Source organism: Crotalus tigris, unplaced genomic scaffold (assembly GCF_016545835.1).
Source record: "Crotalus tigris isolate CLP2741 ecotype Arizona unplaced genomic scaffold, ASM1654583v1 scf7180000024416.509849, whole genome shotgun sequence".
Classification (NCBI taxonomy): Eukaryota; Metazoa; Chordata; class Lepidosauria; order Squamata; family Viperidae; genus Crotalus; species Crotalus tigris.
In genome coordinates this window covers 65,862-85,942 of record NW_024100582.1, presented here as the reverse complement: position 1 = coordinate 85,942, position 20,081 = coordinate 65,862, and the positions used below count along the sequence as shown (strand labels likewise).

General features: G+C 55.2%; 5 protein-coding genes across 14 annotated transcripts in view; 2 read left to right on the top strand and 3 right to left on the bottom strand.

The window, feature by feature from the left end:
- Positions 1-54: 54 nt before the first annotated feature.
- On the bottom strand, positions 55-1,672 carry TRAPPC4 (trafficking protein particle complex 4). Of its 2 annotated transcripts, none has more exons than XM_039329770.1 (5): positions 1,455-1,672; positions 1,184-1,358; positions 998-1,101; positions 792-939; positions 55-328 (listed from the first exon to the last, which is right to left on the bottom strand). In XM_039329770.1, exons 1-5 carry the CDS (start codon positions 1,627-1,629, stop codon positions 247-249), a joined length of 684 nt encoding a protein of 227 aa, XP_039185704.1. In that variant the 5' UTR covers positions 1,630-1,672; the 3' UTR covers positions 55-246. The 2 variants fall into 2 exon arrangements, with proteins under 2 accessions (XP_039185704.1, XP_039185705.1); XM_039329771.1 differs by having other exon boundaries at positions 792-918; positions 1,455-1,629.
- RPS25 (ribosomal protein S25) lies at positions 1,648-2,700 on the top strand. Of its 2 annotated transcripts, XM_039329777.1 has the most exons (5): positions 1,648-1,782; positions 1,866-1,961; positions 2,042-2,225; positions 2,362-2,460; positions 2,566-2,700. In XM_039329777.1, the coding sequence occupies exons 1-4, from the start codon at positions 1,780-1,782 to the stop codon at positions 2,454-2,456; spliced, it is 378 nt and encodes a 125-aa protein (XP_039185711.1). In that variant the 5' UTR covers positions 1,648-1,779; the 3' UTR covers positions 2,457-2,460; positions 2,566-2,700. The 2 variants fall into 2 exon arrangements, with proteins under 2 accessions (XP_039185711.1, XP_039185710.1); XM_039329776.1 differs by having other exon boundaries at positions 2,362-2,638.
- Positions 2,701-2,980: 280 nt separating this feature from the next.
- Positions 2,981-7,380, bottom strand: CENATAC (centrosomal AT-AC splicing factor). Of its 6 annotated transcripts, none has more exons than XR_005555071.1 (11): positions 6,610-7,380; positions 6,359-6,525; positions 6,173-6,271; positions 5,795-5,861; positions 5,638-5,700; positions 4,879-4,943; positions 4,608-4,755; positions 4,315-4,345; positions 3,916-3,999; positions 3,696-3,823; positions 2,981-3,207 (listed from the first exon to the last, which is right to left on the bottom strand). XR_005555071.1 is itself a non-coding variant. In XM_039329768.1 (11 exons), the coding sequence occupies exons 1-10, from the start codon at positions 6,745-6,747 to the stop codon at positions 3,711-3,713; spliced, it is 912 nt and encodes a 303-aa protein (XP_039185702.1). In that variant the 5' UTR covers positions 6,748-7,380; the 3' UTR covers positions 2,981-3,207; positions 3,696-3,710. The 6 variants fall into 6 exon arrangements, 4 of the variants coding, with proteins under 4 accessions (XP_039185702.1, XP_039185701.1, XP_039185700.1 ...); XM_039329768.1 differs by having other exon boundaries at positions 3,696-3,760; XM_039329767.1 differs by having other exon boundaries at positions 3,696-3,828; positions 6,610-7,376.
- A 106-nt stretch (positions 7,381-7,486) lies between these two features.
- FOXR1 (forkhead box R1) lies at positions 7,487-10,254 on the bottom strand. Of its 3 annotated transcripts, none has more exons than XM_039329774.1 (5): positions 9,524-10,254; positions 9,179-9,330; positions 8,561-8,790; positions 8,107-8,339; positions 7,487-7,894 (listed from the first exon to the last, which is right to left on the bottom strand). In XM_039329774.1, the coding sequence occupies exons 2-5, from the start codon at positions 9,302-9,304 to the stop codon at positions 7,830-7,832; spliced, it is 654 nt and encodes a 217-aa protein (XP_039185708.1). In that variant the 5' UTR covers positions 9,305-9,330; positions 9,524-10,254; the 3' UTR covers positions 7,487-7,829. The 3 variants fall into 3 exon arrangements, with proteins under 3 accessions (XP_039185708.1, XP_039185707.1, XP_039185709.1); XM_039329773.1 differs by having other exon boundaries at positions 7,487-7,813; positions 9,524-10,250; XM_039329775.1 differs by having other exon boundaries at positions 7,487-7,858; positions 9,524-10,246.
- A 4,683-nt stretch (positions 10,255-14,937) lies between these two features.
- The window catches only part of BCL9L (BCL9 like), a 23,516-nt gene continuing 18,372 nt past the window's right edge, over positions 14,938-20,081 (top strand). The window contains 1 exon segment of the mRNA XM_039329755.1: positions 14,938-15,485. The gene's annotated coding sequence lies outside the window, so the exon portion shown is untranslated.

The window sequence follows — 20,081 nt, the reverse complement described above, 5'->3', positions numbered from 1 at the left end:
AATAATAAATGTTGTTGTTGGACGATTTATCCTAAAGTCAAGATTAAAGTCTTCTTTCTTTAAATAAATTTTATTTCCGCATGCAATAAACAAAGTGCAGAGCATACATTAACTGTGTACATGCAGCCAACAAGGTTTCCTTCCAGCTCCCGGCAGCAGAGGCTGTCCAAACAAGGATGGGGTCGAGGGCTGACCGAGGTAGCAGGGAAGCCTTTCCGGTCCCAACAGAAGCGGGAGAACCTGGCCCTATAACCCGGGGACAAAGGGGCCTGCCGCCTTCTCTGCTGTCTCCAGTGCAAGCTTCAAGTTCTGATCAAAGAGCTCACATCTGAAATAGGAGCATAAGAGAAGCAGACTGAGAATAAAAGGCCACCCATGCTCATATATCCACATTTTTCATTCTATCTTTATCAAGGATTTTTTTTCATATAAATCTTTGAATTCAGCATTGTCCCTTCATACTTATTGTATAAGTATGTGTAAAGAAGACTTCAATGTGCCTTGAAGAAAATTCCTTATTCGTTCTTACTTGCAGATGTTGTGTATGTTAATGTATTGACACTATGGAGGAAACTAGGAAGGAAAGAGCATCACGTTTCTAGCAGCACCCCTGAATTACAAGAAATGAGAGAGGAAACCAATCGGGGGTCGGAGACTTCCTCCCTGGGCGGTCAGTACACCCCACAGGCTCAGACCAAGCGCCAGGACCCTTTTTGGAATTAGGACAGCCACCCAAAGTGGACGGGGCCGCCCGGAGAGGCTTCCCAAGGCTGAAGGGGCTTCAGGGGCACCTGATTGGCATCTCCAGGGAATAGAAGGGGTTTTTCAGGGCGAAGTCCGAGTAGATCTCGTAGATCTTGCGAAGAAGAGCCTCGATGCCGGCCTGCCGCGGGTCAGCCAGCACCACGAACTTGATCCCTGCGGAGAGAAGGGGAGCGCCAGGCCAAGGGGGGGCTGGAGGCCCAGTGCCCGCCGCCCTCGGCCCGGCCGCGGTTACCTGTCAGCGTCTGGAAGCAGTGCAGCTTGAAGGTGTCCGTCTCCAGCACCTCGATGCCGGAGCTGCCCTGCTCAGGGGAGAGCTGCGACCCGATGGCGAAGAGCCTGCGCGACAAGCGGGGCGCCGGTGGGCCGGGGGCCGGGCCGGAGGGGGCGCCCGAGGACTCCGCCCTCCCCGCCGACTCACGAGTGGAACATGGAGGCCAGCATCAGCTTCTCGTTGGAGGAGAGCCGCGGACGGCCGAAGCGGATCGCCACCGGGTAGTTGGCCGGGTTGCCCAGGAACTCCTGCACGTCCTTCCCGTCGGCGGTCAGGCGCCCGTTCACGTCGGCGCCGTTGATGGCCAGCACGGCGTGGCCCACTGCGGGGACGGCGCGGCTCAGCCAGGCGGCTTCTTCTCCCGCCCGCCGCCCGCCGCCCGCCGCCCGCCGCCCCGCGCCGGGCTCCCCGGGCTCACCGCGGATGCCGTCGCGCTGCCCGAAAGCCACGAGTACGCGCTCGTCGTGCGCGCGCAGCACCAGGTCCAGCGGGAAGCTGAAGATCTTCTCGGCCTCGGCTCGCGGAGCGTAGTGGTCCAGCTGGTAGACGAGCCCGCCGGCCTTGTTCACCACGAAGACGCTGAAGATGGCCATCGCGGCACCCGTAGGCGTTGGGGCGCCACACCTCGTCCGGGGCCGGCCGGAAGTACACTCGGCCGGGGAGTTTCCGGCCTGCGCGGACCGCCGCCTTCCTTTCCAGCCGGAAGCCGCCCAGGAGAAGCACGTTTCGCCGCCAGCTGCGCCATGGTAGGTAGGCCCCGGGCCGGGTGGCAGGGTAGGTGGCTGGCCGGGAGGCGGCTGACCCCTCTGGCTCTCTTGCTTCCTCGCAGCCGCCCAAAGACGACAAGAAGAAGAAGGACGCGGGCAAGTCCGCCAAGAAGGACAAGGACCCCGTCAACAAGTCCGGCGGCAAAGCTAAGAAGAAGGTGGGCGCCGGGCCGGCGAGGGGAGGGCGGGGAGGCGGGGGGTGTCGGCGGCCCTGACGGCCTTCTCTCCCCGCGAACAGAAGTGGTCCAAGGGGAAGGTGAGGGACAAGCTGAACAACCTGGTCCTCTTCGACAAAGCCACCTACGACAAGCTCTGCAAGGAGGTACCCAACTACAAGCTCATCACGCCCGCCGTGGTCTCGGAGAGGCTGAAGATCCGGGGGTCGCTCGCGCGAGCTGCGCTACAGGAGCTCCTGGGCAAAGGTGAGAGGCCGGAGACACCCCACTCGCCTGGCTGTCGGCCTTGAAACACTGCAGCCCAGGGGCCTCCCTTCCTCAAATTTTCCTGCTCGCTTCCAGGGAGGCTTGTGATCCTCTGTTGTGTGTTTTCTCCTGGCAGGTCTAATTAAACTGGTCTCCAAGCACAGAGCACAGGTCATCTACACCCGAAACACTAAGGGAGGTGATGCACCAGCTGCAGGAGAGGATGTTTAAAAAGGTGAGCCCAGATGACCAGTACAGCTCCACATGGCCAAAGAGAACTTGGGTTGACCGACTACATTGCATCAGAGAGACCTAATTTCTTCTTCGGTTTGCTTTGCAGATTTTCAAATGGCTTTCAGAGTTAATTGTATAGACGTGAAAATAAATTGATTAAACTCTTTGAGGCTTTGTAACGATCTGAGCAAATGCTAATAAATATAATGGCTTTGCTGTTTTTGAATGGCAAAAACTTTTACAGATGAGTACGTGAAAATAAAACGAATAAAATGAAAGCACCAGGTGTATAATAGCGTGGGCAGTGCAAGTAGGCAATCTAGTGTCTATCTTGATAAATAAGTTTGAACAACTTGAATAAATAAGGGATATATAGAAAGTCATAGATGAGCTCCTAACTTTGATGGCAATCTCCTATTTGCTTTGTGGATCTTAAACACAAATGCACCTTGCTTTTAATATTTTGTAGTAGCAGCACGCATTTATTGGCAACCATAGTTTTCAATAAAATTCATCAACAATTATAAATACCAGTTTTATTATAATAAATGTAATTTTAATACAATTATATCCTTAAGGATATAAAGGTTACAAGAGCAGAGCTCAGTTTTATTGGAGCCACCACAAAGACTTCCACAGCTGTGAATTCTGCCAAGCTGTCTTGGGAATGCAGACCTTTTAGCTGGTTAGAGGTCTTTTCCTTTTGGACTCAGGCTGCTTATTTCCGGATTCAGCTTTGAACTGATGTCTAGAAAAAAGCAGTGCCAAAGACAGCAAGTTGAAACAGTTTATTTTCTTACATCAAGGACAGGAACTTGAGAGGCTGGATTCCTTCTATTCTCTTCTGCAATGGGAGGTTCCAGCACCCATACATAAGCTCTTCTGACCATATATTTTATTTATTATGCATTTCCAGGGTCCGCTTTGGGGAAGATGGGCAGCCATGCAAATATAAATGTTCATATTAGCAATCATTGGATTTAGGAAGCTACAGAGAAGATTCCAATAATTTAATCAGTTAAATTAATAGTAGAATGTATGAAATAAGTTAATCCATAAATTATCCCATTCAACAAATTCAGAATAAATGAGAAGGATGGGGTGGCAGCCAACACACACACACACCCCGCACACAGACACAGCTGTCTAGCAACATGGGAGAGACAAAAGTCATCTAAATATATTAATGGTGTTAGTCGTTGCCTCTGGCCTTCTCAGAGGAAGGTGTGTGTTTACCTGGATTGCCATCTTCTACCATGATTCCAAACGCGCCCAAAGGAAGGAAGCCAACCATCTCCTGTCTGACACAAGTGGTCAAAGTTAGCCCCAACACGGTTGGGTGGGAGCTGTTTCAATTTCTGCTTCTGTTCTTTAAAGATGACAGAACAAAACATCAAGTCATTCTTTGCTCAGTTCTTCCTGCTGGACCCCACAGGCCAAGCCCTTGCACACTCACTTTCCTTAAGGAATTCTTCATAGGAAGGTCCAATCTGCCTCTCACCTTCCTCCTCTTCATTCATCAGCCAGGGAGGTTTTGCTCCTCAAGATTGAAAGGTGGACAAATCAGGAAAGCCCCCGTGTGCTTCTTTTCATGTGCCCAAGTTACATTGGCCATAATGAGAACAAACTATTTACAAAACTGCATCTGCCACACTACCATGTACAGCAGTATGCATTTCATGATTAACCTCATTTTTAAGATATGTACAAACATCAGGTTAAAATGTGGTTGGCAAATTAATGCTTCACTGTACTGTTTCAGTAATGATAGAGATTCTTTTCCCTCCCAAGTCAAGTGTCCATCAAGGGCAAAGCCAGGCTCAGCAGGCATTTCAGAAAGCCGACTCCAACCTACCTGTGTGAACGTTGCCCTCCCTGCCTGTTTCCTGCATTTGAAAAAATGAAGGAAAATCCCAAATTAGTACTGTAGGGGACTGGAAACCTGAAAAATGCCACAAGCAAAGTTTCAAAAGGGATTGTGAGTCCTGCAGCCAGAAGTATCGGCTCCCCAATCCAGCAGGCAGTAATGGACAGCATCCCTTTTCCCTCTTCAAAATTCGTGGGAAACAGAGTAAGATAGGAGACCGCACCCAGGGCAGAAACTTGCTGCTGGGGATGAAAGGCAAAAGGGAATTCCTAATGGAGTACCTGGTGGCCAATGAAAGTTAAGGGCTGCCCTGTTTCAGGGTACTGTAGCTCAGGCACAGTCCTGCTGGCACAACTAGGGTCTTCTTGAAGAAAAGTGTTCCAGCTGGACCCAGGCTGCTCCTGCTCTTCCATAGCAAAAGGAGAATCACTACAACATAGAACATTTGTCAGCGCAAGCAAAACAGACTCAGCACTAAGGTAATGTGAAGAGGGTTTTGCCAGGAATAGCACAGGAATACAGAAGCAAGAAGGCCTCTAAGGTAACTCCTACCTTAAATTCCCTGTAAAGGTGTTGACAACAGTGGATCCATCACCTAGTGTGTCTGCTCTCTGTGGCTGAGTTTAATTCAGGAAAAAAACAGTGGTTTCAAGAGACAACAACATACTTTGCAATGTAGGAGATACCTTGAAATGTAATCTGGAGAGTTTTAAGATGGAGCAGATTCCACTAAATCACTCAGGCACAGAAGGAATTACCCCTAACCCAAGAGCATTTCCCCAGGGAAATTTTTTTAAGTTTATAATAGTTAAATTTGTAAATTACTATTTGAAATAATACATGGGCCAGAGCACAATACCTTAAAACTCCTGAACCATTTTTAGCTATCGAGAGAGGGAAGAAGGGCTGAGGAGGGAAGGCTGCCACAAAGAAATATAAAAAGTCAGTAAGTGATAGAGGGGAAAGATCTTGTGCCAGAAAGAGCATTTCAGCACCTGCAGATCTCAAAGGGCCCCTATTTGCTTCCCACCAATCGCTTTACAGGGTGATTTAAACTGGAGCTAAATAAAAAGCAAAGCCCCAATGCCTGGCACAATACCTACTTGCAGGAAGGTGCTTAGGATGAGGGAAAACATCCACTGTACTTGCAAGGCCTGTTATTTTCTGGGGAATGAAGTTGGCAAATGGCTTTGAGTTTAAATGCAGCGAGGGAAAGACGGGCAAAGAAGGGGAGCTAAGTGGGAAGATTCTGCAAAAACCGTTGCAAACATGATGATGGATACTGCCCACTCTGAACTTGGGCACACAAACCTCTAAGATGGCCTGGACCATCTCTCGTCTCTTCTGTTCAATGTTTCGGATATGAGCTGCAGCCTGCAATGAAGGAAGATGGACTATAAAGAACTCAGAGCTGAAATCAGGACCTTTTGCCTCCATGAACCACTTGGACATCCCCTCCCTCTCCTACCTCCTGGATGGCCACATCTTCCTTCTCTTCATAAGCATCCAGGGCTTTGCAGAGAGACTCCTGAAAGCTGGAAGTGCAAAGCAGCCCATCACTCCGGGCAGCAAGCACCATTGATGCAGCGGTGTCTTAATTTGGCAGCATGGGGATACAGTCTGGGCTCCCCGGAGCCTGGCACAACCCCTCAGCCTCCTCAGAAAGATGTTTTTTAAGAATGGCTGCATGGACTGGCACACGGAAGGCTGCCAACCCCCCTCAGACCAGCTTTGCCCGGGTCACAGCAGCCCAGCGAGGGGGAGGGGGGAGGAGAGGGAAGGGGGGAGCGCCACCGGGGAAACAGGCGAGCCGGCATAGGGGCCTCCGCCCGGCCGGGCCTCTCACCGCCGATACTCCGCCGCGGACAGTAGGAAGTCGGCCTTCAGCTTGGGGTCGGCCCTGTTCTTCCTCCAGAAAGCGGCCACGGCTCTCCCGTGCTCCGGGCTGCGGGGAAGCCAAGAGAGCGTCGTTCGCCCGCCGCTGGGTAGGCGCGGCGCAGCAGCCTCCCACCCGCCCCGCCCGTCCCCTCACCTGGCCAGGTGCTGCAGGAAGCCGCCGTGCAGCACCGTCCGCGCGCCGCGGCTCAGGTGGCGCTGGACCTCCCGCGAGCAGCAGGGGCACCAGGCGCGCCGCTCGTGCTCGCCGACCTGGAAAGGCAGAACCTCCGCCCGCCGCGCCGCCGCTCGCGCCGCCGCCACCTGCCCGGGGGAAGCGGGGGAGAGCCGTCAGCCGCGCCGCCGCCCGAGCCGGCCCCCGCCCGAGCCGGCCCCCGCCCCGCGCACCTTCTCGCCCAGCCGGGCCAGGGCCGAGCGCAGCCGCCGCTGGTGCCCCGCGCTGTACAGGTGGCTCCGGCGGCCTGCGAAGGCGCTGCGGCGGCATAGCTGGCAGCGGAACACCGTAGCCGTCCGGGTCGCCGCCATCTTGCGGCGCTTTCTTCCAGTGACGTCAGCACGCCCGCGCCCCGCCCCCTGCTTGGGCGGAGCGGCGGCGCCGCGGGCGGGGAGGGGCCGCCGGCTAAGCTCCTCTTCGGCGGCCGTGTGGGCGGTTGCTGCGGCCGGTGGGTCTTACGGTCTTTCGGTCGGCGCGGAGGACGCTTCCAACCAGCAAAATTGTGCCTCGGTAGCTTCCCCCGTGGCAACATGGAGGCGTACCAGACCCTCAGCCTTTATGTCTTTTCATCTGCTTCTTTGTTCCGCTTTCGGGTCTGTCCTGATTGGGAGGGGGAGGCCGGCCCTCGGCTGCCGGGGCTGCCAGTCTGGGGAAGGGGGGTTTCTGGGTTTCCTCCATTTTGTTCGTCATCCCGTTGATGCCTCTGGGTGTGAAGGGAAGAAGGAATACCTTACGTGCACCTCGATGGGAGGAGGATGAAGGAGAAACGAAACTCCGGAACGGCACCTGGGAATGGCGCTTATCACTTTGGTTCCCATAACAACTTCCCACCTGGGAATTAGATGAGGTCAAACTGGACATTTGGCCGTTGAGGTGGGGTTTGGGAAGTGGATAGTTTAATGTAACATTTCGCGCCGGAAAACTATCTCAATAAATGTTCCTTCTGAGACAATTCCTGTTTCAAGAGTTCTACTTTCTTGGGAGGATTAGTTGAGACAGGACCTTACAAGGAGGGGCAATATAAATAAACTCCACAAAAAATCACACCACTTGCTCTTTGAATGCATTTATTGGAATGCCAAGATTCTTCTCTAGGTTGAGAATTAAGAAAATTAACTTTTACTGCTGTTACTGCTTCAAACAGAAATTTCAACACAAAACCAAGTGAGGATCATCTTCCCTTCTTTCAAGGAAAAGGCCAACCAACAGCCTCCGGATCAGGATGAAGCTCCCTTGCTCAGTGCCTTCCCAGCCGAGGGCCAAGCAGGCGATGCGCAGAGCCTCACAGATTGCCCATCCCTGGAAAATTCATCCTCTTCCCCTTGGCAAAAGTCAGATCCTCCTTGGGAGCTCCGTCAAACAGCCATCTCTGCCAGTCTTCCAAACCCAAGGATCAGAGGCGAAAGAGAGACTGCATTAATTCTGGGGAAGGGAGATGAGGATGTTGGTTCACCAGGTCTGCCAAGAAACCCCATGGCAAGGGATTAGGCAGCCCTCCCAGAATCTGGCACTGCCAGGTGGTTCAGCCTGCTCACAGCAGACAGGATGTTGGGTCCAATTTCTTCCTCAACCAATCCTTCCTTTGGAAGTGCCCTGCTCCCAGCCTGGAGCACCCACATCCAACCAGGGGGTAGGAGGGAAGGGCTTCTGCTCTCCAGGGAAAGGCCCACCTGGCTTGTCCATGCTCTGGTGCACCAAGCCCTTCATATCCTCTGGTAGGGCCTGCGCCTCCTCCTGAAACTTCCGGCGGCCCTCTGTGGTTAACTTCCACAGGCGGGACTTGCGGTTCCCTTCAAGGCACACAAAGTCTGTGGTCTTCTCAAAGCTGCTGCTGAAGCAGAGGTTGTGCCGGACAGTGTTTTTCCAGCCTTCGGGAGCCGTGCGGAAGAAGGGGAAGTGGTGCCTGCCAAGAAGGCAAAGGGCCAGAGTCCCAAGCATCACACCCTGGCAAGGGCCAGGCCCACTTCCACGGGGTCACTGGTGGCCAGACCATAATGCTCTCGATGGAGCAGGAAGCCCTCTGCTACAAGGCCACCAAGAGCAGAGAGGGAAAGGAAGGAAAGCCCTCCCCTCTCCCAGCACCCTGTCATCTGCCTGGATGCTGCTCAGCTGCAAAAGCTGTACCTGGTGAACTTATAGATCTCCTGCACAGTCAGGCTGCTGTCCTCGCTGCTGCTCAGGGCAAGGCTAATCAAGATACAATAATTGAGAGGGGGGCGAGGCCAGCCACCCTGGGCCCGCAGCTTCCTGCTGCGGAATCCAATTCCCTTTGCATTCTGGCATGCCTGGTGGGGGCTCCGGGTGTCCTCTTTTGGAAGCAGGGTGGATTTGGCTTCAGTGGCACTCCCAGGATCCTGGCAAGTGCAAGACGGGCACATTTGAACCAATGAGAAAAACTGGTAAATGCAGCAGGAGAGGGGCCAGCAGAAAGAGGAACTGGCTCTGGGGCAGGGCCCACAGCTGTCCCAGGGAAGACTTGGACCCGGGTTGGCAAGGGTCTCCCTTGCCTCAGGCTCCCTGCCCCTCACTCTCACTTCTACCCAGTGTTTGTGCTTCAGCAACACTCGGTGGTGAGGGAAAGGTGGAGGGCGGGTTTTAAACTTAATCAGGAAGGCTGCCACAAAAAAAGCAGCTTCTGCAAAGCACCCCCCACCCGCCTATAGGCCCCGCCCCGCCCCAGCATTCTCCGAAGTTTCATGCTCCTCTCGCAGGGGGGGACGCAGCCTGAGCGCCTGCTGGCACCTCTTCTCCCGGACGGATGTCTCGGAAGCGGGCTGGGTTGCAGGACGGAGCCTCTGGAGCAGCGCGGGGAGGAGGCCCCGCGGCGTGTCCGGGGATGGGGCAGACGAGGTTGGGGTCCACCCACATCCACAGGTGCGGCTGCCCGGCAGTCTCTGCAAGGGAAGCAGCAGCTCAGGCATCGCTCAGCAACGCCGCCGCTCGCCCCTAACCACGTTGGGCCTCCGCGAGAACCCCGCAGGACCGGGGGGGGGCTCCCTCGCCTCGCTGCTTTTTTTATTCCGGGCTTTTCGAGCAAGGCCGGGGCCCCAGGCGAGGCCCTACGTCACTCGGTCCCTCCTCGCTTACCGCGAGCCTCCGAGAGGGAAGGGCGAAGGGCCTTGGCCGGGCCGCCGGTCGCCTGGTCGAGCTGCGCCGTCGGGAGGGCCTCCTCAGCAACTGGGGAGAGAGGCGGTTAGGCGGCTGGCCTCTGGCAGGGACACAGAGACGTAGGCGGTCCCGCCCTTTCCCGTCCGTGACGGGGGCTCATCCAAAGGAACGGCCGGGCCGAAAGCGACCCGGGTCACCCGCCGCCCCTCGAAAGAGGCGGGGAAGGGCGAGTCAGCGGCCGGGGCGGCTCCAGCAGGGGCCGCCTCACCTGGGGGCAGCTGGTCACAAGTGGCATCGAGGGCCAGTTCCCGGGCCAGGTCCCAGCTCTGGAGGCCGCTCCGCAGGTGGAGCCGGGCCCAGAAGTCCGGTCTCCGCAGGCGCAAGTCCATCCGGCTTTGGTGCGCACCACTTGCGCGGCCCGAGGGTTTCAGGGCGAGCCGGGCCGTCTTGGGGCGCTCGTCCCTTTAAGCGCTGTGCGCGCCGCCGCCAAAATTGCTTTGCATTCCCGACTTCTGGTTTGTGGGGACGGTAGAAGAGACACAGTCTGGGGCGGGCGAGGGAAAACTCTGCAGCTTGTTTCACTTTTCACACAACCGTTTCATCTCAGCAGAGATAAACTTGAGTTTAGTTGAGATATTGTTCAAACCCACACTCTACACTTGGCCATGGTTTTTAACATTGTGTAAACTTGGAAACTTGGGTTCAGTAAACCGTGGTTCAGCTAATCATGAACAAGTGTGAATTTATGTGTTTCTCCCATTAAAGCTCAGATTTATGACCATTAGCCCCAGGAATGCAATGGCAGGCTTGGGTAGCCAGGCGAGGACCAGATGGTCAAGGAGGGGGGGGGTCTTGGGCAACCCTACTCTGGATAGTGAGGGATGGAGGGAGGCAGAGAGAGATACAAAGCTGCCTTACTGTGCCAAAAGAGCAAAGCATATTAATGGTGTGCAGGAGCTGTTTTTTTGCAGCCCCTTCAAATTCCAGGGGCAGTTTGTCTTCTGCATCTATCTTCTTCTGCCAAGCAGATCTTGTATCCAAGTCCAGGCTTCCAACCCTCTTCTAACACCGGACTCATCCCCTCACCCTCCACCCAGCCAGAGACACAGCTGGGCCTGGCTATGACATCTTTGTCAGGCCAAGCATAAGCAGGTTCTTGCTCACATTTCATCCTCCGAGGGGAGAGGCCGTCCTTCTGCTCCCAGGCTTCCCTCTTTGCTGGTGAGTTGTGGAGAAGCAAAGGTGGCTGGAGTTTGCCCAGGTATGTGCTGAGGGCCCAGCACTCTGCACATGGCCCAGGGCAAAGAACCCTCCACTCAGGGAATAGGATGCTTCTCTAGTGACTTAATCCCACACAGGTGAGAGTGGAGACAAGGAAGTTGTGTAATCTCAATAAGCTGCAGTGCATTGCCCACCCCTTTCCCTCCTGGGTCCTTTGTGTTCTGAGACCATCGCCAAACTTCTACTGATGGCACACATGGGTTCTTTTGCCTCGCAGGATGCCATTCAGAACAAGGACCATCACACATTATGTGGACACAAAGTCATTTGGCTGTTGAACTATCCTACTTTCTGGACTGATTCACAACAAACCTATCCAAGATGAATGTGGTACAAAGATGCCACCACAGTTACACAGGCTGTGGGCAGGAGGTCAATTTAGACCAGACCATTGTTCTGTAGGATGACCCATTGCCTGCATTTCAACAAGCACCATCACTGAGAGGAATGGGATAGGAAAAGGTCTCCTTATTATCGTAGAGATGTAAAGGCCTAAATGACCTTAGCCCTAAGCCTAAAAAAATGGGATTTTGTTTTAAAAAAATTATCAAAATATGGTCAAATTGAAAAGTAGATTGTGTTTACTATGTTGTCATTTTAAATGATACATAAAATGGCTAAAATGCAGTAGTAGTTCTATATTTGGATCAAATGAAATACACCAAAATGAATATGTAAAAAGGTAAAAACTCTTCTCTCAATAGAAATAGTTCAGTTTTCCAGTCACTGAAAATTAAAGATTCAGAGGAAGTAAAAAAATGTGAGTAGTAAAACATTTCATATGACAACTGTTCATTCTGAACCTTGCCCCCTTCCTCAGACTTTCTCACTGAAAATCAGTCAAATGGAGGCTAAATCCTGACTGGTCTCTTCCCTTGGGCTGTGGGAGTGTCTCCATTTTCAGACCTATTTTTTTTCTCCACTTGCTATGAGATGCCATATGCAGCTTAAAACATCACCGGTAATAAAAATTTAAAGCATATTAAAGGAAGCTCTATTAATTCATAATTATGTTGGTCTTCCATTGCTTTTCTATACTAAAGTATACATACCATCAAAGCAAGGCAAGTTATAGATACTATATTTTACAAAACATCAAAATGGCTCATGTGGGTAAAAGGGATTAGAATTTAGGTATTATTTATATGGCAGCCCTTCCCCATTTTTGTACCAGAGCCAATGGCCTCCCGAGATACTGCTGTGGTGCCACTCATGGGAGGAGCCCCCTTTCGGGCTTTCTCCCACTCTTGGCCCAGATGCAGAGTCCGGTCAGGCCTCTTTCCCTCTGGGCCGAGCAGGTGGGGAGGAGTCTGTCCTGGACTCTGGGGTCAGATGGGCGATAGGGCTTTGATGGGGGAAATACATGGCACTGCACTTGGGAGAAGGGAGGCTGAGAGTCATGGCCCCCACCCCCCTCTGCCTGGTAGGGGGCAAGGGCTACCTGGCAGACTCCCCAGGCACAGTGGGCTGCCCTTTCCTTGCGCGTGGATTTCCTCCTTCCCTCCCTCCAGCTGGCAGGCATTCTGCCAGTGACCCCATGGTGGTGGCACCTCTGCTGCCTCTCTCTCTCTCTCCGTGGTTTAGTTTGTGCTTAGGGTTGCTGAGTAAATCTGCATTAATTTGCATATGAGGAAAGCAAGAAAAGAGCAGAGGCTGCTTCTTTTTAGAAGACTGTCTCTGAAGGAAGTTCTTCCTCAGGAAGGGAAAAGAAAGGCAGGCGAGCCTCTGTAAATCCATTATGCTCTTGCTTTGTTTCTTTTTCATTAGGCTATGGTATTTTTATACCTCCTCAATCACAAGACTGGCTGTCTGACAGGAACAATACAGAGAAATCTTTGTATAAAATAAAACAAAATTTGTCAGTTGCAATTTGACCAACACTTCCATGAAACAACTCTGGAAGGATAATTTACAAGCCAATTCTGGATTTTTGAAAGATTATTACTCCATGGACCTCAATGTCTAATCAGAGAATAAATCTCTCTTCAGGCCAAGCGGCAGAAACTGAATCTGGCAGGCCTGGACAGGCAGGTGAGGAGCGCTTCGCTTCACCTGGTTAGTTCCAAAACCTGAAGCCATGATGCCCCATTTGATTTGGATTTTTGGCTTAGGGTCTGTCAGGAGTGAAATGTGCTCTGCATGTCTGGGGAAGAAACTTCTCCCTCTCTCTTACACCCCCACCCCGGGCTTAGAGATTGTTCAGACTGTGATGGAGAAAGCTTCAGGCCACCCCCCCCCCCCAGAGGTAGGGCCACACCTGGTGCCGTCTCCACAAAGCAAGGTTGGGGTGGTGGATCCTCACATTCCCACCACCGGAGGCCCAGCCGGGAGCCCTGTTGGAGGCCCGTTTCTAGCCAAAAGGGCCCGGAGTGGCTTCCTTCCCTGCAGCCTTCCCCTCCTCCTTCATCCTCGACACCCACGGCCAGCCGGGAGTGGATGATGGGGGTTTCCTCTCTCTCTGACTTCCTGCTCACTTACTGTTTAGCAGGCTGTGGTTCACTGTGTCTATGGAAACCATTCGTTGCTAGGCAACAGCGGCAGCATCTGCAATGATCCCTCACATCTAATTATCCCATTATCATCCACTATGGCTGGGAGGAACTTGGGGAAGTGGGGAGTCAGGTCTTCCTCCAACGAGGAGGCAGCTTTGAGCACTCAGCAAAGGGCCCTCTCCTCGCTTGCTCACCAGCACATGAGTCCTGCTGCCCTGGGTCCTGGGCGACAAGGCCTTCTGATGCATCATGAGGCAAATCAGCTCTTTGGGGGGAGGACACCCCCCAGGGCCACTGAGAAATGCTCTGAAGTTGGGGAAGGTGAAATTCCTGGAAGGGGGGGGAGTTCACCTTCTAATTGCAAACCAGGACCTCCTAGACCTCTTCCCCCATGGCTCCTTCTGTAGATTGACAAGGGGTATCCTGCAAGGCAGGGGGGCAGCCAGGTGGGGAGGTGACCACCCAAAGGGGCAGGCTGTTCCTGGACTGGGCTTCCCTCTCCTCATTCTGCCAGTCTCATTCTCATCCCTCCATTTCTTTCGTTGCCATGGTTAACACCCACACCTATCTGGAATCCGCAAGTTCTTATCCCCCTTCCTAAACTGGAGACGGGGTATCAAGCAGTCACTGCCCAGCCAGGTTTGGCCCCTCAGATTCTCCCTACATTGGTAAAGGTCTGCAAAGGGAGGGGGTAGGCCAAGGGATTCTGCTTTCTCGGGGGGGGGGGCAGGTTTCCATCCCTTCCTTGCAAGCAGACTCTTTAATGCTGGTCACAAGGCCAATCCAGGCTCCCCAAACATGCCAGAGGGCGGGCAGAGCCAGATCTAGGGAGCAAAGGGTCCATCAGCACTTCCACTGGGGTGGGGAGGGAAAGACTGGGTGTCTGTGGAGATTCTCAGTCATCCAGGTCATGGTTGTCACAAAGGTGCTTCTTTTCAGGAGGCAACTGGCAAAGGATCCTTCCACTCCCTACCACCCAGTCAGAGCTGAAGGAGCTTCTTGGATGAGAAGTGAAACCTCTTCAAAGAAAAATAAGAAAGTCCAGTTGCCTCTTGAAACAGCAGCTTTGGGAAAGACTCGGTGGAGGACCTCGGGGCCAGCTGCTCTTAAGACTCTTCTGTCGCTACAGTCTGTTTCTCACACCGTTGGAATCTCCTCGTGGTTTCCCCTCCAAGCAATTACCCGGTTTCATCCGGCTTGACTGTTTCGAGCCCCCCCCGCCACGTTAATCATTTCTCTTTTCCCGGGATGAGCCTCGCCGCACTCGGGCACCGGGGGGCGGAGGGGAGGCGCCCCGAGGGGAGCCGAAAGCCCTCACACACGTTCAGAGGCCCCCCTTCTGTAGGCGGCGCCCACCGCGGCCGGCCGCTCCACCCATCCCGGCGCACAGGAGGGTCCCAGGCGGAGCAAGGCGAGAGCCCCCCTCCCCCAGGAAGAGCGCTGCTTGCCCGGCCCAGCAGGCGGCGCTCTGTCAGGTTAAGAGTCCGGCGAGGGCGCCCTCCGTCCCGCGGCTTCTCAGGCCGGGCTGTCCTGCGCGGTCGCTGGGCGGCTCTTCGTCTGCCCTCGGCCAGGAGCTCCCCGCGCCGGACTCGGCGGTGGCAGACTGGGCAGAACAGAGCGTCCTGGGCGCCTCCGGCCCGCACGCCCTGCCCGCCCGGGCGCCCCTCCGCGTGGCCGGCCGAGGGCTCTCCTCCTCCTCCTCCTCCTCGAAGGGGCCCCGACTGCTGCCCCCTCGCCCGCCCCGACAGGTGCTGCGCCCCAACAGGCCGCTGGGAGGCCGCGCCGGAGCAGCCGGGCGGCGCGACTCTTATTTTGACACGGCGGCGGCGGCGCCTGCCCGGAGTGGCTCCTCGCCCGGGGCGCAGCCAGCACACTCGGCCCCCAAATGAGCGGGCGGCGGCGGCGGCGGCGGCGGGCAGCGGCAGGCGGACGCGGCGGGTGCTGCTGCCCGGGGTCTCCGGCGGCTTCTGTGCGGGGCGAGGCCGTGCCGGGCGCCGCGGCGGCGACAGCGCGAAGGAGCGGCGCGAGGACCCGCCGGGAGCGCCCGACCGCCAGTTGCTGAGCGCGCGGCCCGGCAAGCGAAAGCGAAAGAGTCGCCGGGCGGACCCCGGCGGCCCTCCGCCCCCCGCGCGGCCGGCGGGAGCCACGCCACGGCCTCCCCGGAGCAGGTAAGCCAGCGCCGCGCCGCGGGCCGGAAGGGTCATTGTCCCGTCGATGCCGCCGCCGCCCGGGACGCTGGCGTGGTCGCGCTGTCAGCTGCGGAGGGCGGGCCGAGCGGGGCGCGGAGCTCCGCGCCGCCGGTACCGGAGGCGGCGGAGCTGCCTCGGAGGGCGGGATGCTCCGGCTAGCCCGGCCGAGCATGTGGATCGGAGGCGGTCCTCCGGGGCCCGTCGCGGCCTGCGGACTGCAAGCCCGGCGGCGCCTTCCCGGCGGAAGCGAGCAAGGAAGAGGCCCTGCTCTCAACTCCTACGCCCGGAGGCCGCCGCCACTGTGCTCCGCCGAGGCCCCGCGACTGGGCTTTGGCCGCCGCTCTCCCCGCCGGGCCGGTGGCCATCTTCGCGGCTGGCTCTTCCCGGCCGCCGCTGTCTTCTGGTTGGGCAAGGAGCCCATCGCCTAGCCGCGAGGACAGCGCTCGGGCGGACCGCCTGGCTGGGCCACCTCCCTTCGCCCAGCCTGGGAACCGGCGGGGCCGGCGGCGCGGCAGCTTCGTGGCCCAGCGCGGGGCCTGTGACGGAGGCCGAGGCGGCCTCGAGGGAAGCCGAGGGACCGCGCTTTGCGGCCTGAGTGGGCTGCCGTCCAGTCGGCAGGGCGGCAGCCCGAGCAGGGAAGAGGCTGCGGGCGGACCCAGGGAAGAGGGCAGCGTTTCTTCAGTGACTTCTGGCCCGAAGCCCCGCTCGGCTCCCGGCAGCCCGGCCCAAACGGCCTCTGTGACTGCTCTTCGGGGAGCACGGTCGCCGGGAAGCTGGCGCCCCGCTTGAGCCTGGGCTGAGCCCGCTGCCCGCTTAGCTTGGCGGGTTCCTGTTGGCCTTCCACTGATGGGGGGGGGGGGAAAATACCCTCGTGGCTTTGCCAAAATTGGGTTTCCTTTGCGGGAGCACTTGCCCTGTGGCCTAGGTAGGTCTGGCCCCATTTCCATGTGGTTGCCCCCATTCTGGGATGGGCCATCTCTCATTTCCTTGCTCTCTTGGCACGATGGAGCTGGCTGCGCATGGTTTCTTCAAGTGCCAAGTGGTACAGAGCTCGAATGCCCTGCGCCCCCCATTGCTGGAAGGACTGCTCTGGCACCTCTCCTGGGCGCCCCTGCCAGCCTCTCTGGCTCTACCAGCCTGCCTGCTCTGCTCAGTGGCTGCCACCCCAATGATAACAGACATTTTGGACCTGTGTCTTGAGGTAGGGGCTTAGGCTGCAGGGCACCCTCTCCATGTGCCGGATAGCTTGCCCCCCCTATTATAAATACAGGTTGTGAGGGTGCAGGTGCAAAGGGATTAGCTGTAGATCGTGTCTGCATGTTGGTTAGGAGGGATGGCTTCCTCAGCCTGGTGCCCTTCAGATGTGCAGGATACCCAGCCTACCTGCTCCTTATGGGGATGGAAGTTTGGTGGGTGCAGATTAGGCCCTTAATTTTTGCACTGACAGACAAGTCGGCTTGAGGGGGCCTTTCGGTTACTTAGCACAGGCTCCTTTCTAGGCTCATCTGAGGCTCCTCTCCTTTCTCGCTGCTTCTTCAGGAGGCTCTCAGAACCCCCAACTCCTTTTGGCCCAGGCTGGGTCTCTGGAGCACCTCATTCCCAGCAGTCTTGCTTTTGGGTGGGGTGGGGAGGATGCTCTTTAGGACATCCCTTTGCATTCATCAGACTTGCAGAGAGAGCTGGTGGCGAGTGCCCAGGCTTCAGGGGAGCTGGCTTAGGCAGAGGAGCTTTACCTGCCACATTGCCTTACCACCTGTGAAACACACACACACACCTTCTGACAGAAAGAGCAGGAAGGAATAGGTCAGTAAGCAGCGGGAAAGCAGTCTGTGCCCAGTCTGCCCGCAATGGCCTGGAGTGACCTCCCCCAGTTGGAGGAAGGGAACCCCCAGGACACTCTGGTGGCCTGGCTCTCCTGCCTTAGGGAGTCCCTCCTGGGTGATGAAATCACAGAGGAGGAAGAATATGAATGTGACTTGGAACTGCCCCCTCCCCTTATAAGAAAACTGCTGAGTAGTTGCTTTCCAAGGGGCTGCGGGCTTGGCTTGGCTTGGCTGCCAGAAGCAACAGGGTGGAATTTCCTCTGCCTCAGGCCAGCTCATCTCAGGCCGGCCAGTGTGTCTGTGACTATGGACCAGACTTGGAGGGGGGAGTGGAGACTGGAGCCAAGAGCTCCCCCCCCCTTAGGCCTGGTTCCTATTTTCTCATCGAGGCTGGGCTGTTTTACATTAGGCAGCCCCTCCCCCTCCAGGATTCCCCATGCAGCCGCTAATGAGCTGAGCCTGCCTCCCTGCCCCCCAGTTTTTGGCTGTGCTTGGAACATTTTATAACCTTTTCTGGAGGGAGGAAACGCCAGGAAGGGCTGTCTCTTGCTTTTGTGAGGGGGGGGGGTACCACTAGAAGGGGAGAGTCTGAGACCAAAGTCACAGCAGAGAGCTGCCTGCCTAGGCAGCAGCCCGGTCCCAGGAAAGGCCAGGAGCATCCCAGAGATCTGAGGCTTGGAACCATTGTGGGCAGGTGGCAGAGGGTGGCTGAAGAGCGTATATGGTAGCTTTACCGTGGAGACTTGACCCAGGCAGGCACAGTTCATGCTGGGGTGGAGGTTGCCTGCTGGAGGTGCTAAGAGTGAAAAGGAGTGAGCAGGGAGACAGGCTCAGGGTATTGGGCAGTTTTATAAGATCTTTCCAGTTTTTGCTGGAATCCATTTCCTGCTGTATAAGTACGTGTGTGCATTTTGTGGCTGCTTTTTGCGTCCACCACTTCTCACCAGAGCCCTTGCATGGCTTGGTATCCGTGACAGATGCCTAGGACTCTCATGGCATTCCCCTGCATGTCACTCAGAGCAGTGCCCTTCCTTGGGTAAGTTTGCTGAACTTTGGCTGCAGGAGGGCCAAGCGCCCTCTTGTCCGGGCAGCCTGGCTGCTGGGTTTTTTGGGATAGACAGCAGACCGGATGCGCAACACAGGCTCCTGGGTGGGTCCTGGAAGGGCAGAAACTAATGGTGCTCTTCTCTGCCAGCTGATCTCTGCTCACTCTATTTGAAGGACCCTGGAGAAGAGTGTCTTGTGCTGCGCTCCCTTGTCCTCCGGCTGATCTGCACCCAGCCTCTCTTCGTGGGATTCGCTGTCTGGGGTGGTGTGTGTGTGGGTCTCTTATTTCCCCTGCATTCTGAGAGCACCCCTGTGGGCATCTTGATCTGCAATCTTGGTGCACCGTTTAGTGCAGCCGCCTTTATGGCTTCAGTTTGTCAGAATTCCCTGTTTTCAATGCATTTTTGCTAGACTAAATGCAAGCCTGAAAATTTGAAGCAGCCTCTTCTCCCCGTGACTACAGAAGGCGTGTTGGAAATGTCCCCCCCAGCCCCTAAAGCATGTATCGCCCCCACTTTTTGCCTTTCTGCAGAGAGATGTGTTTTCTTTTGCCTGTGCTACAGGAAGAGGAAAGTAGTGGGAAACTGGTGGGGGGGGCACTAACCCTCCCCAAAAGGCAAATTCTTTCTTGTCACTGAAGCTGATTCACCCCGTGGTATCCTCAGCCTGATTGGAGTTTGGGACAAAAGTCTTGAGGTTTGTAGCCCAGTGTCATGTGAATCGAGAGCTGCTCTCCTTCCCTTCCTTTCCCATGTCTGTTTATTTAAGACCCCAATTTATTTATCCTTTCCCTTGTTATGGGAGGTCTCCATTGTTCCTCATTATGCCTCAGGTCTTGCATATATTTGTCCTGCTGGCAACTCATTTGTAATGCAATCCTACGAAGTCGAAGAAAATGGAAGGCACCAGCACACCCTGCCATTCTCCTGGCAGTTTCTCAGGCAGTTTCTCAGTCACTCCCTGGCACATTGTGCACCTGCTGGACTCCCTTTCTCTTACAAAACCAGCTTCTTCCAGGAGAGAGAGATGCTTAATTGTTGCATATGGAGAGGATCACCTTGGCATGGCTGCACTGCAGGAGGCTGAGTAGTTGGGGTCAGGGCCTTACAAAGCTCTTAAGAGAATAACAGAGTTGGAAGGGACCTTGAAGGTCTTCTGGTCCAACCCCTGCTCAAGCGAGAGACTCTACGTCATTTCAGACAAATGTCTGTCTAGTCCCTTCTTAAAAGCCTTCAATGATGGAACACCCACAACTTCTGAAGGCAAGCTGTTCCATTGTTTTGCTGTTCTCACTGTTAGGAAGTCTCTTCTTAGTTCTAGGTTGCTTCTCTCCTTAATTAGTTTCCATCCATTGCTTTTTGTCCTGCCTTCAGATGCTTTGGAGAATAGCTTGACCCCCTCTTTTTTATAGCAGCTCTTCAAATATTGGAACACGGCTGTCATGTCATCCTTAGTCCTTCTTTTCACTAGACTAGACATACCCAATTCCTGCAACCATTCTTTATATGTTTTAGCCTCCAGCCCCGTAATTATCTTTGTTGCTCTGCACTCTTTCCAGAGTCTCAACATTTTTTTTATATTGTGGAGACCAAAACTGGATGCAGTATTCCAGGTGTAGTCTTTCCAATGCCTTATAAATCCGTACTAACACTTCGTGTGGTCTTGATTCTATCCCTCAGTAATGCAGCCTAGGATTGCATTGGCT

Coding starts and splice junctions, on each gene's coding strand:
- TRAPPC4 (XM_039329770.1), bottom strand. CDS start 1,629: ATGGCCATCTTCAGCGTCTTCGTGGTGAACAAGGCCGGCGGGCTCGTC. Junction 940..997: donor CTGCTTCCAGACGCTGACAG/GTAACCGCGGCC, acceptor CCCCTTGGCCTG/GCGCTCCCCTTCTCTCCGCA. Junction 329..791: donor TCCCTGGAGATGCCAATCAG/GTGCCCCTGAAG, acceptor CTCCTATTTCAG/ATGTGAGCTCTTTGATCAGA.
- CENATAC (XM_039329766.1), bottom strand. CDS start 6,747: ATGGCGGCGACCCGGACGGCTACGGTGTTCCGCTGCCAGCTATGCCGC. Junction 6,272..6,358: donor TTCCTGCAGCACCTGGCCAG/GTGAGGGGACGG, acceptor GCTTCCCCGCAG/CCCGGAGCACGGGAGAGCCG. Junction 3,829..3,915: donor TGAAGAATTCCTTAAGGAAA/GTGAGTGTGCAA, acceptor TCATCTTTAAAG/AACAGAAGCAGAAATTGAAA.
- RPS25 (XM_039329777.1), top strand. Junction 1,962..2,041: donor GCGGCAAAGCTAAGAAGAAG/GTGGGCGCCGGG, acceptor CCCCGCGAACAG/AAGTGGTCCAAGGGGAAGGT. Junction 2,226..2,361: donor ACAGGAGCTCCTGGGCAAAG/GTGAGAGGCCGG, acceptor TTCTCCTGGCAG/GTCTAATTAAACTGGTCTCC.
- FOXR1 (XM_039329773.1), bottom strand. CDS start 9,304: ATGTGGGTGGACCCCAACCTCGTCTGCCCCATCCCCGGACACGCCGCG. Junction 8,340..8,560: donor GAGATCTATAAGTTCACCAG/GTACAGCTTTTG, acceptor CCTTCTTGGCAG/GCACCACTTCCCCTTCTTCC. Junction 7,814..8,106: donor CCAGAGCATGGACAAGCCAG/GTGGGCCTTTCC, acceptor TGGGTTTGGAAG/ACTGGCAGAGATGGCTGTTT.